This window comes from Salvelinus namaycush, chromosome 24, assembly GCF_016432855.1.
Source record: "Salvelinus namaycush isolate Seneca chromosome 24, SaNama_1.0, whole genome shotgun sequence".
Lineage (NCBI taxonomy): Eukaryota > Metazoa > Chordata > Actinopteri > Salmoniformes > Salmonidae > Salvelinus > Salvelinus namaycush.
Genome location: NC_052330.1, coordinates 8491590 through 8509392, shown reverse-complemented (window position 1 = coordinate 8509392; position 17803 = coordinate 8491590). Strand labels below are relative to the sequence as shown.

Here is a 17803-nt window from a genome sequence, read left to right as displayed (position 1 = left end):
GAGGGACACACAAAGACTGTTGTTTAGCAGCTAGTGGAGGAGTGTGTATGTGTGTGTGTGTGGACATGTTTCACTATACTTATGGGGGCCAGAAGTCCCCACAAGAATAGTAAACAAACAAAAATTTGACCAAATGGGGACATTTTGTTAGTCCCCACAAGGGCAAATGCTATTTCTAGGTTTAGGGTTAAGGTTAGGGTAAAGTTTAGATTTAGGTTTAGGGCTTAGGGAAAATAGGATTTTGAATGGGACTGAATTGTGTCCCCCCACAAGGTTAGTTTGCAAGACTGTGTGTGTTTGTGTGTGTGTGTGCGTGTGTGTGCGTGCGTGAGTGTGGTGTGTGTGTGTGTGTGAGACGATGTGAGTTTGAGAAAGTAAAAGAAGTATACTTAGTAGAGAAAGACTCCAGCACACAGGTGCCACGATGTGAGTTGTGAGTATGTTTGCCCATCACGTATTGACACACGTCTTTTTCCAACAGCTCCCTCCCAAGTCAGTGAAGTCATCAAGGAGAGAGTGCAGCAGCGCAGCATCCAGCTCTCCTGGCAGGAGCCTGAGCAGCCCAACGGAGTCATCACCGAATATGAGATCAAGTACTACGAAAAAGTGAGTGTGTGATGCCCCGCTGAATCCATTAATGTTTGAGACAGAGAGAGACAGAGAGAGACAGAGAGAGAGAGAGAGAGAGAGAGAGAGAGAGAGAGAGAGAGAGAGAGAGAGAGAGAGAGAGAGAGAGAGAGAGCGAGAGAGAGAGAGCGAGAGCGAGAGAGAGAGAGAGAGAGAGAGAGAGAGAGCGAGACTGTCTGTCTGTCTGTCTGTCTGTCTGTCTGTCTGTCTGTCTGTCTGTCTGTCTGTCTGTCTGTCTGTCTGTCTGTCTGTGATTGTCTGTCTGTCTGTCTGTGATTGTCTGTCTGTGATTGTCTGTCTGTCTGTCTGTGATTGTCTGTCTGTCTGTCTGTGATTGTCTGTCTGTCTGTGATTGTGTGTGGCAGCTTTGAACACAGACAACTCTGGCTCTCCTCAACCCTCTCCCCCTATCTCTCCTGTTCATCTTAGTTTCATTTAGCCTACTCTTCATTTTGCATTATATCTGCAAGACACTGCGAGTGGAATCAGCAGGATTCTGCGAGTGCGTCCTTTGTCTCAAAATTGAATGAGAGGCTCATAAGATTTTAATCAGTCCCTGGTCCTTCACAGCCACCCACACACGCATGCCAGGCAGCACACACTTCATTGCACTACCTTGCCAGCATTAACAATCTCTTACTGTATCTTCCCTCGCCCCCTCATATATAATAGAGCTCCCGTGTGCCTTAACTCTGAACAGATGAGCAAGGTAGTGAGGAGGTTGATGAGGTTGAGGAGAGTGGTTTTAACACAACAAATCAAAGGGCTAGATTCCATGGATCCTGAGGTTCCAGACCCTTTTGAGCACGACCTCTCAGGCTGCCAGGAATCAGTCTCCTGGGTCACGTACTGTGGCTGTAGTCTGCCCAGCTGTAAAATTGGAAACAAGCATGACTTCTCTCCTAATAGTCTTTGGCATTCCATTTGGTGTTTTTGCCTACAAAAAAAATGTACAGATCAACAACAAAATACACAGTACACGCAGTCTGTAGAATCCAAACGGATTCCGAGCCTGGCATCGCAGAGCTTCTTTTCTGACTATTGGCTTTAATAGAAAGCGTTTACAGCAGTGACTCTCAACTGGTGGTCACAGGAGGATTTTAAGGGGTTGCGGGACTTGGGCAAGAATATATATATATATATATATATATATATATATATATATATATATATATATATATAAAAGATAGAATAATAAAACACAAAATAACATTACTTTGCAAGGTAAACACCGCACCAAAACATTTATTTTGAAAGAATACTGCCGCACCGCTTATTGGTGCAGACTGTACACGTGCAGCGCGTCCGAAGTGGTGAAAAGGCTAGCTACCCTCTGACTCGCAGGGTTTCGCGCTGCACACACTCACTGACCAATACAATAACGTCCTCGCCCAACACACACACACTGATCCAATGAAATGACAGATTTCCCGACACACACAACACACACACACACACACACACACACACACACACACACACACACACACACACACACACACACACACACACACACACACACACACACACACACACACACACACAGACACACACACTGATCCAATAAAAATGTCATTCTGCAACATTGTTTTGTTGTAAATGTGACACGTCCAATCAGATAATACAGATTTTCTTCTGACAGCTAGCTTGATTGACAGCGAACTATGCAGATGTGTTCTGCAGTCATTGCACATGTGGATAGTTAGCTGTCATTTAACTTATGTAGGCTAGCTGTCAGAGTAAAATCATGGACACGTTTTTAAAACATGCAGCTCCCACTTCATCTACTGCTGCTTCTAATGTCAACAACAAGGCAGACAACCCGGTCCCTGTCAAGAAGAGAAAATACGACCCCGACTTCATCATATATGGTTTTACATACAGTACCAGTCAAAAGTTTGGACACACCTACACACCATGGTTTTTCTTTAGTTTTACTATTTTCTAGAATAATATTTTGTAGAATAATATGGAATCATGTAGTAACCAAAAAAGTGTTAAACAAATCAAAATATATTTTATATTTGAGATTCTTCAAAGTAGCCACCCTTTGCCTTGATGACAGCTTTTGACTGGTGCTGTGTATAGAAGACAGACAGGGTGAATGTAGACCGCAGTGCGTCCTATGCAATGAGCTGTTAGCTAATGATAGCATGAAACCCTCCAAAATGAAAAAGCATCTGGACACCAAGCATCCAAGCCACAAAGATAAGACAGCTGACTTTAAAAAAAAAAGGAAAATGTCAGTATCTGGAGGCCTCACAAGATTCATTGAAGAACGTATGGAAGGTACAAGAAAAAGCACTTCACGCATCATACCTTGTGGCCCAGCGCATTGCTGAGTGCAAAAAAGCCCACACCAGCACAGAGGATCTCATACTCCCTGCTGTGGTTGATATCTGCACTGAAATCGTGGGAGAGTCAGCCGCCAACAAACTTAAAACCACACCCCTATCCAATGACACCATGAGGAAGAGAATCCAGGACATGTCTGAGGACATAATGCACCAGACATCACAGCGCATCAGTGCAAATAGCCATTATCCACTGCAGCTTGATGAATCCACAGATGTGGCCAACCATGCAATTCTAATGGTCTATGCTAGACACGTGTGGGATAATAACTTCGAGGAGCAGTTCCTTTTTAGTGCTGATTTGCCCACCACCACCACTGCAGAGGATATCTTTAACACAATGGATATGCTCCTGGGCTCCGTGGGACTGGCCTGGGATTGGTGCGTCGGTGTGACCACTGATGGGGCAGCACCAGCAGGTGCTTTATCATGCAGAGGTCCGCTGGCTTTCCAGGGCTAAAAGTGTTGGGTCATTTTTATGAGCTTCGAGCGGAGATTACTGAGTTTCTTTCGGAAAACAAGTCACCTCTGGCTGAACATTTCGTTTGTGAGGAATGGCTAGTGCAGGTAGCCTACCTGCCAGATATTTTTGATCATCTGAATTCGCTCAATGTGTCAATGCTAGGGAGGGGGCACAATCGATGTGAACAGAGGGACAAAGTAGATGCCTTCAAGATGAAGCTCACCGTTTGGGCAAGTCGTGTTTCTAACGGAAGGATTTCCAAAATGCTGATGTAGAGATTCCGAATCTGGTCAACAAAGCGCACGGCGACACACTGGAAAAAAAAACATTGAACAGCATCTTATCAAGCTGCAGGGAAAGTTTTGCAACTGATTCCCGGAGGAGAACAGGAGACGAGACGACTGGATACGGGAGCCCTTTCGAGGAGAGATGGGAAGCGTCACGTTGCCAGGCAACGAAGAGGAGCAGCTGGTGGAGCTGTCATTTGTTTGCGGACTGAGCATGCGCTTCCTGGGAAATGAGTATCCTGCTTTCGCCTGTCATGCAATCAGAATCATGCTACCGTTCAGCACTACCTATCTGTGTGAAAGTGGCTTCTCTGCTAGGGCCGTGCTGAAAACTAAAAGCAGAAACAGACTGGACAGCCAGCATGTCCTCCGAGTTAACCTGTCAACCCTCACCCCATCACCCCAGTTTCAATAAACGTATCAAACTGAAGAACCATTCCAGCTTTCCCACTGATAGGCCACACACACAAACACACACACACGATAAATGTTGGGTCGCGATTCAATTATCATTGTCCAAACATTTATGTTAAAAAAAATGGCTGTATCTTGGTGTCTATGATTGACAGGACTAATTTAACATAACACAAAGCCAATGTCTGTTCCTCTCTAAAGGACCAGAAGGATCGCATCTACTCCACAGTGAAGTCCAGGTCCACGTCAGCCACAGTGAACAACCTGAAGCCCAGCACTGCCTACGTGTTCCAGATCCGAGCCTTCACCGCGGCCGGCTACGGCACCTACGGACCCCGGCTGGAGGTCACCACCAAGGAGGAGGCCTCAGGTACCAGCAGAACACATGCACGGGCGTGCACACACGAAAGGCACGCACGGACACACGCATGAGCACACACACACACTCTATAGAGATGATTAGTGTGTTCAGGCCTTCGTCGAGTTACTGCTGATCTCATAGCTCCAATTTTCCCTTTTAGAAATATGCTTGAGGATCGTCCACAAGGAGCAGTAGGTCTCAACTAAAGTGGCAGGGCTCAGAAATCATTGCTGTCCTCTGTCGCTGGTGTTTATATAGCAACTGAACTCACTTGATTTAAAATGCTTGAATTCTCCCAGTAATGCACCGTTTGCACTGACAGCAGAAAGTGCCACTGCACCCATTCTTTTGAGCAATTGGTGGTTTGTCAATGCAAATAGTATAGCGGTGTAATGTGTCTCTGAATGGGAGACAATCCAACCTGAATGTGTCGTTGTTTCAGGAGAAGGGCACCAGCATTACCATCTGGGACTATTAAGCCCACTTTCTGAAACAGTGGAGCCGTGCATGCGGAGGCTAGAAATAGAACTAGACACCCTTGTCTCTGTGGTAAAGGGCGAGAAGGGGGTTATCAGTCTCCCCGCTCACTCCTCATTGGTTCTATTATGCCCTGTAGATTCCAACGTCTGATGTGCTGAAAGTTCACACTGTGTGCCCTTTGTGTGTGTGTGTTTGTGTGTGTGTGTGTGTGTGTCTGCTTGCGTGTGTGTGTCCCTCTCCAAGCAGCCACCATTGTCTCCAGCGAGCAGAATCCCGTCATCATCATCGCGGTGGTAGCCGTGGCGGGAACCATCATCCTGGTCTTCATGGTGTTCGGCTTCATCATTGGGAGAAGGTACGCTCTCGCGGGCCCCATTGACTCTCCGCTGCTGTGAGTCTCTGCTTGTCAATTAGCCTTTCTGTCACTCACTGGCCTCCATAGCCGTGGAGTCAGGCCACCACACACCACACGCACCCATCATCTGTGGCATGCTGTGCTAATGGTTTGTGATGCATCATTTTCCAGTCCTCACACTGTGAAGAAAAACGGACCGTATTTTTTGCATGTCTTTTTGTTGTTGTTGTAATGGATCCATTATAGAGACAAGTGTACTCTAAAATGAAAGGTTTTTGCTCATATTTCTGTGTGCGTGCGAGTGAGAGGGTGATGGTGATGGTGAGTGTGTGTCCGTGCGTGTGTCCGTTAACTGTGTGTTTGTGTACATATGTGTGTGCGTGTGTTACATCTGTGGTGTTATACAGTAATACACTCAGGTAGGATGAAGTACTGTCTGGCAGTGCTTCTAGCCATCTCCTACCAGAGCAACCCTCCTGTGTGTCAGTCACCATTACCGCCATTTCCTGGTGCGCTCCTCCAATGATGCTTCATTACTATATGGATAGCATTTCATCACAGCATGCCTTACATGGGGGTAGAGCCTTGTACACATGGAATTTCTATATACATTTGACATATTAACCTGCATGTCAACCATGTGTTACTTGATGTTTCCCATCCATCCATTTTTCAGTTTGCCAGCAAACACTATTGTATAGTGCAATTAATTACCTGCTTGAGGGTGCATTCAATACATCAGTGTTGCAAATTAATATTACAAGGAATGCTGATCAGTCTTTTACAGAGAGCAGCATGTAGTAGTACCACACGAGGGTACTTTAGTTCAACATCAGCAGCCAGACATTGTTCCCATACCTCTCCGCTGGTACTGTATCTGTATAGGCAGCATTATGGCTTCGCTGCATTAAGATTCTAGCAAAACAGACCATTCTACCTTCTGCCTCTGCCCAATCAGTTGATTGTGTGTCCCTCTACCTCTCTCCCTGTCAGACACTGTGGCTACAGCAAGGCGGACCAGGAAGGAGACGAGGAGCTGTATTTCCAATGTGAGTCCCTTCTTTCCCCGTCAGCTCACACGCACACATTGAAACACCTCAATTATAGCCCGGCCTCGCCGTGACACGGGAAATGGGTCCAACAACAAGGCCCCCACGCCGTAATGTTTGATCCCTTTCATTTGATAGGTTTTTATTCTAACGAAAGACAGGAACCCTCACACTAGCATCTGTTTGGGATTTAATGGACAAATCTGTTGAGATGAGGACATTAGGCCTAGTTCCAATCTGCAAATACATGCGTATGAGATTTGCGAGAGAGCCGTGAGCCAGGGCTGAGCTGAGCTCAAAGTGATAAGTCTTCATTAAAAATGAAAAACCCTAACTTTTCAGGCTCTTTCGTATGCTCGGCGTATACTGTTCGTCTCCTGGTGTTCCTCGGAGTAGAGATAGAGATACATTCACTCTATCCTAAGGTTCTCCTTCCACGCTCCTTTAACCAACACACACACACACCACACCACCCTGTCCTAACGATGCCCCTGGAGATGCAGCCGCAGACATCTTCCCAAGCGAAGCCGTAATGATCTGTTGCTGGAGGCAAACTGACGATTTGGAAACAAAGGTTCAGGGTGCCGGCATGGCCACAGCGGTAGAAAGAGGGCTGTGTCGGCGTTCCACGGTCCTCGGCTGCTAAGTATCTGACAGATCAAGCTGTAGGAAGGCACAGGTCCTCTTGCTAAAAACACTGGGTGATGAAAACACAAACCAGAGCGCTCCGCTGTTGTTGGGCCTAATAGAGGGACTTGCTCTACAATATTAAATGAGGAAACGCTGCCAGGGCGACAGAAGCCAGATAGTGCGTGAATTCAACATGTAGGCTTAATTTGTCCGCTGTGTAGCGCGAGAAGTCGTGATAAGACGTCTCCCTATCAGATCCAGTGACAGCTTGGATGGACGAAGCAATTATAGGAGCGAGTGGAGGGAAATATCAGCTGCCATCGCTGGAGCTCCTAGCTGGAAAACAATGCATAGTGTTTGTTAGTGGATAGGCCAATATGGCTTTCCAGGACGCAAACAGAGGATATTGCAGAATTTTTTTCTTCTGCTTGTCGTTATTGAGCCTGGAGCTGATTAGTAATTTAATTATGGTGTTTTGGTGTGTCTGTTTTTCTTGTATGTTATTGTCTTCAGCTATATGCATCTCATTAAATAGCTTGTGGTATGGAAGTTGGCAGGTTATGTTGTAATTAGGGGGAATTTGATATGAACAAATTAGGTCAGCGGAACACACTCATGTACCATAACAGTGTAATTTATTAGTGTGGCGTTATATAATTTTTTTTCTCAAACCACGGTCAACTAAATGCTTATTTTTCTTTGTACTACGCATTTCCCCTATGTGTGCATGAATATGTATGAGTCATTCCAGTATCATTGTGTTACTTCATATTTTATGCTGATACATGATTCAAAACATGCACTCGTTGTACTGATCTAACTGTGATATAACTGCAGTCACCATTACCTGGGCAGCATGATTCAGGAGGTTATCAAGCCACAGAAACGACCATAAGAAAATAACTTGCATTTATGACTGGCATTACTGTATATCAGGGTCTGTCTAACAGACTTTTCATTCACTGGCAGAGCTTGATAGACTGAGCTAGCTCCAAAACCTGCTCAGTATAGCAGACAACCTTGGCAGTAAATCTCATTCTAGGCTGCTCAAATCTTTGTTCGTCCTTTTGTGAGGAGGTTAAGAAGAAAATATAATAACGTTTTCATTTCTATTGGAGGAAAAATAAAAAAGGAAAAAATAATAAATGTCTGGTATAAGGGTGTTTGTAGAAAGAGCTTTTGACACAGGTGCTTTCCATCAGCTGGCTGTTTAGCAATTCCTTCTGAATGGTTGCCGTTGGTAATGGTGTGTCTGACAAGCGCCCGGTCGGCCCGGCATGCTGTATGCATATTTAATCGTAACAGTAATCCCCTTACCTTTCTACAGTTAAATTTCCAGGCACCAAAACATACATTGACCCTGAAACCTACGAGGACCCGAACAGGGCTGTCCATCAATTTGCCAAGGAGCTGGACGCGTCCTGCATTAAGATTGAGCGAGTTATTGGAGCAGGTGAGTCTGGCTGGTGTCTCCCAGCTCTCTCTGTTTAGTCACACCATACACTCATACATCACAATGACAGCCACATATTTACACTTTGAATGGGGACACGGTTTATCCTCGCTGTATATTGATAGGGCAATTGCAAAAAGGGGGGGGAAAGTTCATTGCAGTTAATGTGTGGGCCTGCATCTTTTTTAAAGGTACGACAATAGCAAATATGCTTCACGGCTGATGAATTGCTGCCACATCAGTTTTAGAGCTGCAGTCAATGAGAGTATCTATATATCCACAGCTTGAGCATAACAAGATGTCCTACTCCAATTTATTATCTCCTGCAGCACAGCTGTTTTCTCTGAACATACACTAAGCACTTTGTAAAAAAACATGATTGCTAGTTTTTCTGAAGGTTCATGACTCATGAGTGGTTTTGTCTCTTTGTCTGTCTCACAGGAGAGTTTGGGGAGGTGTGTAGTGGACGGATGAAACTCCCAGGGAAACGGGACATGTCAGTGGCCATTAAAACCCTGAAGGTGGGCTACTCAGAGAAACAGAGGAGGGACTTCCTGTGTGAGTCCAGCATTATGGGCCAGTTTGACCATCCCAATGTTGTCCATCTGGAGGGAGTGGTGACCAGAGGTAAGGACTGCATTCTCTCTCAAACACACACACACGCCTACAACTACAACAAGAAAGTAAAGCAAGTACACTCAAAGACCATTCTTAATATGTACATACACTATATATACAAAAGTATGTGGACTCCCCTTCAAATTAGTGGATTGGGCTATTTCAGCCACATCCGTTGCTGACAGGTGTATAAAATTGACCACACGGCCATGCAATCTCCATGGACAAACATTGGCAGTAGAATGGCCTTATTGAAGAGCTCAGTGACTTTCAACGTGGCACCTTCATGGGATGCAACAAGTCAGTTTGTCAAATTTGAGCGAGGCCTAAATGCCCAACATCAGTGCCCAACGTCACTAATGCTAATGCTCTTGTGGCTGAATGGAAGCAAGTCCCCGCAGCAATTTTCCAATATCTAGTGGAAAGCCTTCCCAGAAGACTGGAGGCTGTTATAACAGCAAAGGGGGACCTACTCCATATTAATGCCCATGATCTTGGAATGAGATGTTTAATGAGCAGGTGTGCACATACTTTTTTTGTTCTAGACCAAAAGTATTAGTAATGGACTTGCTTACATTCAGCCATAAGCGCATTAGTGAGGTCGGGCACTGATGTTGGCTGATTAGGCCCGGCTCACGGTCTGCGTTTCAATTCATCCTAAAGGTGTTCGATGAGGTTGAGGTCAGGGCTCTGTGTCTTCCACACCAATCCCGACAAACCATTTCTGTATGGACCTCGCTTTGCGCATGGGGACATTGTCATGCTGAAACAGGAAAGGGCCTTTGCCAAACTGTTGCCACAAAGTTGGAAGCACAGAATCGTCTAGAATGTCATTGTACTCTGTAGCATTAAAATGTCCCTTCACCTGAGCTAAGGGACTTAGCCCAAAACATGAAAAACAGCCCCAGACCATTATTCTTCCTCCACCATACTTTACAGTTGGCACTACGCATAGAGGAAGGTAGTGTTCTCCTGGCATCCACCAAACCTAGATTTGTCCGTTGAACTGCCAGATGGTGAAGCATGATACATCACTTCAGATGTTTCCACTGCTCCAGAGTCCAATAGCGGCGACCTTTACACCCCTCCAGCCGACTCTTGGCATTGCGCATGATGAACTAAGGCTTGCTTGTGTGCGGGTGCTCGGCCATGGAAACCCATTTCATGAAGCTCCCAACAAAAAGTTATTGTGCTGACGTTGCTTCCAAAGGAAGTTTGGAACTCAGACAATTTTACGCGCTACGTGATTCAGCACTCGGCGGTTCCGTTCTGTGAGCTTGTGCGGCCTGCCACTTTGCGGCTGAGCTGTTGTTGCTCCTAAATGTTTCCACTTCACAATAATATCACTTACAGTTGACCGGGGCAGCTCAGAAATCTGCCCTGCTAGACGAACTGACTTGTTGGAAAGGTGGCATCCTATGACGGTGCCACGTTGAAAGTCACCGAGCTCTTCAGGTAAGGCCATTCTGCTGCCAATGTTTGTCTATGGAGATTGCATAGCTGCGTGCTCAGTTTTCTACAGCTGCCGGCAACGGGTGTGGCTGAAACAGCCAAATTCACAAATTTGAAGGGGTGTCCGCAAACTTTTGTACATATAGTGTTTCTGATAAAATTAGCCTTGCTCCCAGTTTTATATTGTCTCATTTAGACAGCCTAATATAAGGAACAGATGTTAACACTTAATTACAAACCAATGAAACAAATGGTTCAATATAACACTAAAGGCGGAAATGTATTTTAGCAAGCAGTTAATAAACAATTGCAAGACATTTTTTTGTTGTTGGCAAATAATGGATGTGTCACCCTTGATTTCAGGCAAACCGGTGATGATTGTGATTGAATATATGGAAAACGGCTCGTTAGATGCTTTTCTCAGGGTGAGTACCTTTCAACGCGTTCAATGCTCCCGAGTGGAGCAGCGGTCTAAGGCACTGTGTCTCAGTGCAAGAGGCGTCACTATTGTCCCTGGTTTGAATCCAGGCTGTATCACATCCGGCCGTGATTGGGAGTCCCATAGGGCGGCGCACAACTGGCCCAGCGTCGTTCGGGATAGGCCGGGGTAGCCTGTCATTGTTCTTAACTGACTTGCCTAGTTAAATAAAGGTTAAATATTTTTTTTAAATGTAAACCGCAACTCCCTTACCAGTTATACATGTGTAATACAGTATGTTCGCATTAAGAGTTCCTTATTCTATAAATAATACCACTGCAATATCTTTGTGAACTGAGTGGATTTTGCTTAGCTGACTGTTTTCCTCTGTTGTGTACAGAAACATGATGGTCAGTTCACAGTGATCCAGTTAGTGGGGATGCTGCGGGGCATAGCAGCAGGGATGAGATATCTCTCCGACATGGGGTATGTCCATCGAGATCTGGCTGCACGAAATGTACTTGTCAACAGCAATCTCGTATGTAAAGTGTCTGACTTCGGCCTGTCAAGAGTGATCGATGACGATCCCGAGGCTGTCTACACAACAACGGTGAGTCAATTAAACCAGCCCGTATTGCTTTCCCTGCCTAGACTCCCTGAGCTCTCTCTGAACACTCAAATCAAGCCAACAGCCAATGCATGGGAATGGAGTATAAACTACGCATGCATGCCCATGCATGTATGGGCCTAGTTATTCAATATGCAAGGCCTGCAGTCTCTTTGGTGAAGTTTTAGCTTTGAACGTTTGGAAGTTTTGCTGACCCTGTGTGCAAAGTTGTAACTCTATTCTAATTGATGTTTTAGGGGAAGATGCAGGATATAATGAATTTGATCTTTACTCCAGCCACTGACCTGCATTTTACTGAACAGGGTGGAAAAATACCTGTTCGATGGACAGCAATGGAAGCCATCCAGTACCGTAAATTCACTTCCGCTAGTGATGTGTGGAGTTATGGCATTGTCATGTGGGAGGTCATGTCCTATGGGGAACGGCCTTACTGGGACATGTCCAATCAAGATGTGAGTTGCTCTCTTACAGGAAGTCAATCATTCACCAAATACATGTCAGGTTTCACATGTTACTCAGAGACTGGCTATCATATTACAGAATGAACAGAATAACAGAATGAGCTGAATTCTTAGGACTGATTTAAACGTGGGCCACAATTACTATTTAGAGGTGAATGAGGAGGATTGTTAGGTATTAATTCATTCTGTTTTAATCAGAGATTGATATTCATAAAATGCTTTTATATGATAATATAAAGAACGAGACTGGATACTTGGCATACAAAATACTTTTTGGACTTCAAAACTGCTTTTAACCTTTATAATGAGTTATGATAATTTAACCTTATTTGTCAGAGTTCAATAATGCCGGAGCTATCTAGTTAGTCATATAGAACTTTCAGTTTCAGCTACGGTCGTTGCTGAAACTGAAAATTGGAACAGATGAACATTGCAAATCTGTTCACCGTGCTGATCGTAACAGGGGCTTTAGAGGGGTTTGGTCGCCGATTTGAAAGTCAGTAACGATGATACTTAAACGGTAAAATGTTTTCATTTGCCGCCGTTTGCAAGTACTTGTCTGAAAGATGCTCCAGTGCTAGTTTTCTCCCGTGGCGAAGTTAAAGATGACATAATCCAGTAGGACAAACAGTCTTCTCCTCAGCAGAAAGACTAAATAGGATTATATTACGCTCAGCTCCTCCTAATGAGAAGCCTGCTGATTGAACAATCAGCTGTTAGAAATGCTAAACATGATTGGTGATGGAAGTAGCGTGCTTGACAGGCGTCAATGTCAGAGATTACGGTTCCTCTGTCAAGATGTTGGCAAACAGCTCCTTTGACACTTTTTCTTCCGTAGCTCAGTCTTGTTTGAATAGCCTTGACAGGAATAACAGATGAATATGTGCGGAAAATAAACAAACTCACATTCCCCGAAATAGAGGAAGAGACGGTTGAGTCTCAAGTCAAAGGTGCCCATTGCCCCTAATGTTTAAAGTTCTCATGCCGTTGACTTTCAATGGACTTTTGTTTTTAACTATTGACAGAGTGAGAATAGATGTAGCTTGAAGATATGCAACTTTGCGTATTTTCATTATTCATTAGACCTGTGTAAATGCAGTCTATTGATGAGACAAAGAGTACAAACAATATGACGGATGCATCTAAGGGAAAACAGAGCCACTGTTTGCTTAATTAATTACAATCGGGTCTATTTGTATAGTATGACAGGCATGGGCAGGTGTTCTAGAGACCCATCTCTGTACCATACAGGGACACTAGATGCTACTCTCAATATCTCCTAATTTGGGTCCTGCTACTCTGGGTCCTTGGGTCTCACCATCATCTTAACAAGCTGAGACTGAGTGATCACATCTGATTAGGCCTGTTTCTCCTCAAAGCGCCACTTCTGTAAATAGGGAACCACACAAGACTTGTACTGACACTTCCTGTTTACAAACATCTTGATTAGAGAATGAAATGGAAATTAACTGTAGTACATGGTGACTTGTGTTAATGTGGTGGTAATGGTAGTGGTAATAGCCGTTAAAGACTTGCCTGTGTTTTGGTTTTCCCAGGTGATAAAGGCCATAGAAGAGGGGTACCGCCTCCCTGCTCCCATGGACTGCCCTCCAGGCCTGCACCAGCTAATGCTGGACTGCTGGCAGAAAGACAGGGCCGATCGACCCAAATTTGATCAAATAGTTGGCATCCTTGATAAGATGATTCGCAATCCCAATACCTTGAAAACCCCAGTGGGAACCTGCACGAGGTAAGGAAAGCCTGTCTCATTAAACCCTGTAACTGAGCACTACAAACCTCCAATGGAATAAATTAGCAGATTCAGTTATAAGATTTGACCAAAGTAGCTGTAAGACTATGGAAGTATGTATTGCTTCTTCATATTTCTTTCCTATGGAGCTACATTAGTGGACAATCCAAAGCATCCAGGGGTTGATTTATCCACAGGAGTTCACAGATGAAAGATAAATCCCGGAGAATCAATAAGCCAAAACAGCTTCCATGGCTTTATGGTCAATAGCAGGGCTTTTAAATCAATCCCTGTAATGAGTTCCTGGGGTTTTTAAGTGCTGTGGGAACTCTGGACCCCTCTGGGACATTTGTCAAATTAATTCTATTTACATTCGGAACACAATCTGGGTGAGATTGACAGCGTAACCCCTCAAAAAATAACTGTTAGAAAGTGCATTTTTGAAGGCCATTTTGTGGAGGTTTGAAGTAGAATTACCATCCATATGATGTTGAGGGTTTTTGATAGTTACTTAGCACACGCTTTTTTTTTTTAAACAGGATCAGATGGCATCGGCACTTTTGAATTTGACATCGATTGAAATTTTCAAAATGTGTTCATTTCTTTTTCACATGCAATTTATTGTTACCCCGGGATGTCTTTGTGTTTTGCTCCCGGCTCAATTTGTGTTTGTTATGGGAATGTTTCAGTTTTCGCATGAGACGTTAATGGCTTCCTCTTGCTCATCCAACAGACCGATTAGTCCCCTGTTAGACCAGAGCACACCAGACTTCACTACTTTCCGCTCGGTTGGGGAGTGGCTGGAGGCCATCAAGATGGAGAGATACAGAGACAACTTCACCGCCGCTGGCTACAGCTCACTGGACTCTGTGGCCAGGATGTCAATTGAGTAAGGAACCTGAACTTTACAACACTTGTGGAGGTCAAATCCAATATAGCCAGTTCTGGAGAGTTGTCATATAATTATTTTCTCATTCAATATCATTGGACATGGCAGTACTGCATTTTTATTTCATCATTGTGATTCATAAACAAGCCTGTCATGTTTTCAGATCTATTTCTCCATTAATTAAATACCTGGTGCTGCTATACGTCGTGGGATGTTTTGAGCCTCTCTGTTGTCCACTGCTGTGATTTATGATTGGCCGTCTTGTCTTGCAGGGATGTGATGAGCTTGGGGATCAGTTTAGTGGGCCATCAGAAGAAGATCATGAGCAGCATACAGACTATGAGAGCCCAGATGCTGCATCTCCATGGCACAGGAATCCAGGTGTGATGACAGACTACAGTGCCCCCTGTGGACGGGCTATCTAGAGCAGCACTAAGGCAAAACCTCCCAGGATAATCATTGAAAATCATGTGACGTGATGTCGTCTCCTATCTGACTATTTTTTTCCGGATGTTTCGGAATGAAATAATTCCTGTGATCCTTGGCGAAGGATTTAACCCCTCTTTAGAATGGGTATTAAGGAGAGAATGACAGAATACTACCTGAACATGATGCCAAACTTAAACCGCTCTGAGGAACTCTCAACAACATATCAAATAGAGATGGAGCTTTGGAAAATGAGTTTGATACGTATTACCTTGTTCTTTTAACCTCGTGAATGATTTTTATTTGTGCACCATGAAAATGGATTTCACTTAAAAAAAGGAAAAAGAAAAAAGATTTCAAACAATTTGTTTATTCCCCTTGCGGTGGTTTTTCAGTATTTTCTTTACTAGTTTGTTCATTTTGTTAGTGTCAGGAGCCACAGTGATATGGTGTGGTACGTACAGTAATCTTTCATTTTTATTTTCCCCTTACAATTGTTTTCTTCTTTTTTTCCATTTTGGACTTGACAACAGGGTAAACGTTCCCATCCAAAAGGATGAATATGGTGTCTGAACATTTTGGTGAAAATGATTTAGAGGTACTTTGACCAGTTTGTCTTGAGACACTACTGGCTGTTTTAACTGTTTGCAGTGAGTTGTGTTTTTTCCTCCTGATGTTTTTGAAGTGAAAAATGGTATCCTGCACCTCAGATAAGTGACTTCAGAGATAGTAGTATTCTCTTGGTCGTTTGAAGCTTACAGGAGTGCTTTGCTGTATGCATTTTTCTGAACACAGATGCTCCCAATTTATGATGGAAAATCATATTTCAAATTTGTATGTAGAAATTTTGAAACAGTATGACACCAATCATTCAAATTGATTTAAGATTGATCACAACTTTTATATCTAATATCCAGCATCAAAGTGGCAACATTCTTTACATGTTCATGTTTACCACATTAATCATTTGATCATATTGTCCAATATGCTTTCAATCTGAACTTTGATTTCCGTTGTTTAAATCATCAATGAACGTTTCCACAGATAGCTCTACAGAAAGATTGTATTGAAACTTAATGAGATGACTTGATCCACCGCAAACGGTGTTGCCATTGAAATGCCCCCCCCCCCCCCCCCCACCCCAAAATGTTGCAGCAAACGGTATTTGTTTCGTATTTTAGTGAATACAATAGTTGAGGGTGAATCTAGGAAATGCTGTGTACATTCTTTCTAGAAGTAATAATGCCTTAAAACGTGTTGGACTAATGTATTGACATTATTTTTAGGCTATTCAATGGCAATGCTTTTTGCAGTTCAGTGAGACAGGTCTTGTGTAGGGTTGAATGGAAAGGTTCCCCATTTTCTTTGTGGTATCCTTTCATGCAGGTTGACGTTTATTGTTACGAATCTTTCCCTGGAGGCAGAACTGAGCAGTTTCCGCTAGATGGGCCAGCTGCAAAATCCAAATTGGCTATATCGTAAAAATTCATGAAAACAAACATTCGCTTTTTGGTCTTAATTTAAGGTACGGGTTAGACATTAGGGTTAGCAGTGTGGTTAAAGGAAAGGGAAAGGGGGATACCTAGTCAGTTGTACAACTGAATGCCTTCAACTGGAATGTGTCTTCTGCATTTAACCCAACCCCTCAAGGTTAGGGTTAAGGTTAGAGTTAAGTTTAAAATCAGATTTGATGACTTTGTGGCTGTGCCAGCTAGTGACCACCCTGCAGAGCTGCCTCCAGGGCAAGACTCATGAAAGTAAATGCCAACCTGCTCCATTCATCCTGAACTTGAAAATCATGCACACCTGCGTATGTTGAATTTCACGATTGATGATTGGCACAGTCAGTGTAGGGTAGAAGATTGACCAAACAGAGCAATAATTAGTCCAGGTAGAAATGGTCCTCCTCTGAGATTTGAAGGTGCTAGGTTTTACAGAAATGTCTGTTGTGCTGGGATAATATACCGGTATACTAAGTTATCAAATCATTAAATAGTAATGCCACTTACGAAATGGTATCCCGGAATATGCTAATGACTTAATAACGAAGTCACAGTGTATGACTATATTTGGAATATATGGCTGTAACAGTGGGGTGAAATGACATTCAAGCAGCAGAGAGGCACACGCATTAGTCATGACATCATCCTTTCCATTGCACCACACTTAATTTGAAGGCCTTCAGTTTGGTATGAGGTACTTACAGTATCTAATAACTCAATATCATGATATATAGAAAATCCTGATACTCCTTATTACGATGATCATACTGTGAAAATCACTTACCGTCCCAGCCCTAGCCATTCAGGAGAGCGAGGCAAATAGTATGGGTGATGTAACATGCATAAAAGAGTTTCCATCCATCCATCCATCCTTTTTTTATTTTTTTTATTTTTATTTTTTACTTCCCTTCCCCTTTGTATGCTAATCAGGACACAGAGATTAGGAATGGGCTCTGCAAAGATGTGCTAAAAAGCCAACCTAATGGTGCCATCAGTCTTCACCTTTTACAACAAAATGAATGTTATCATATATGTCTTTAGCATTGTATTATTCTCTGACGAATGGTTGGTTCACTCATTTCTTTCTCATTCAAAGTAAGGAAAATATAGGTATTTCCAACTGCAGTTGTGTAAAAAATAGGGGGGGTTTCACAGTATTTTGAGAAGAACATACAGTACCAGTCAA

General features: G+C 43.5%; 1 protein-coding gene across 1 annotated transcript in view; it reads left to right on the top strand.

Annotated features, from left to right (window-relative positions):
• The window catches only part of LOC120019659 (ephrin type-A receptor 7), a 71819-nt gene extending 55238 nt beyond the window's left edge, over window positions 1-16581 (top strand). Inside the window, exons 6-17 of the mRNA XM_038963029.1 lie at window positions 482-606; window positions 4347-4515; window positions 5233-5341; window positions 6335-6390; window positions 8348-8473; window positions 8915-9100; window positions 10907-10968; window positions 11362-11571; window positions 11826-12041; window positions 13607-13800; window positions 14534-14689; window positions 14962-16581. Of these exons, the coding sequence (XP_038818957.1) occupies window positions 482-606; window positions 4347-4515; window positions 5233-5341; window positions 6335-6390; window positions 8348-8473; window positions 8915-9100; window positions 10907-10968; window positions 11362-11571; window positions 11826-12041; window positions 13607-13800; window positions 14534-14689; window positions 14962-15076 (1724 nt within the window). The 3' untranslated portion in view covers window positions 15077-16581. The remainder of the gene's footprint in view (window positions 1-481; window positions 607-4346; window positions 4516-5232; window positions 5342-6334; window positions 6391-8347; window positions 8474-8914; window positions 9101-10906; window positions 10969-11361; window positions 11572-11825; window positions 12042-13606; window positions 13801-14533; window positions 14690-14961) is intronic.
• The last annotated feature ends 1222 nt before the right edge of the window (window positions 16582-17803 follow it).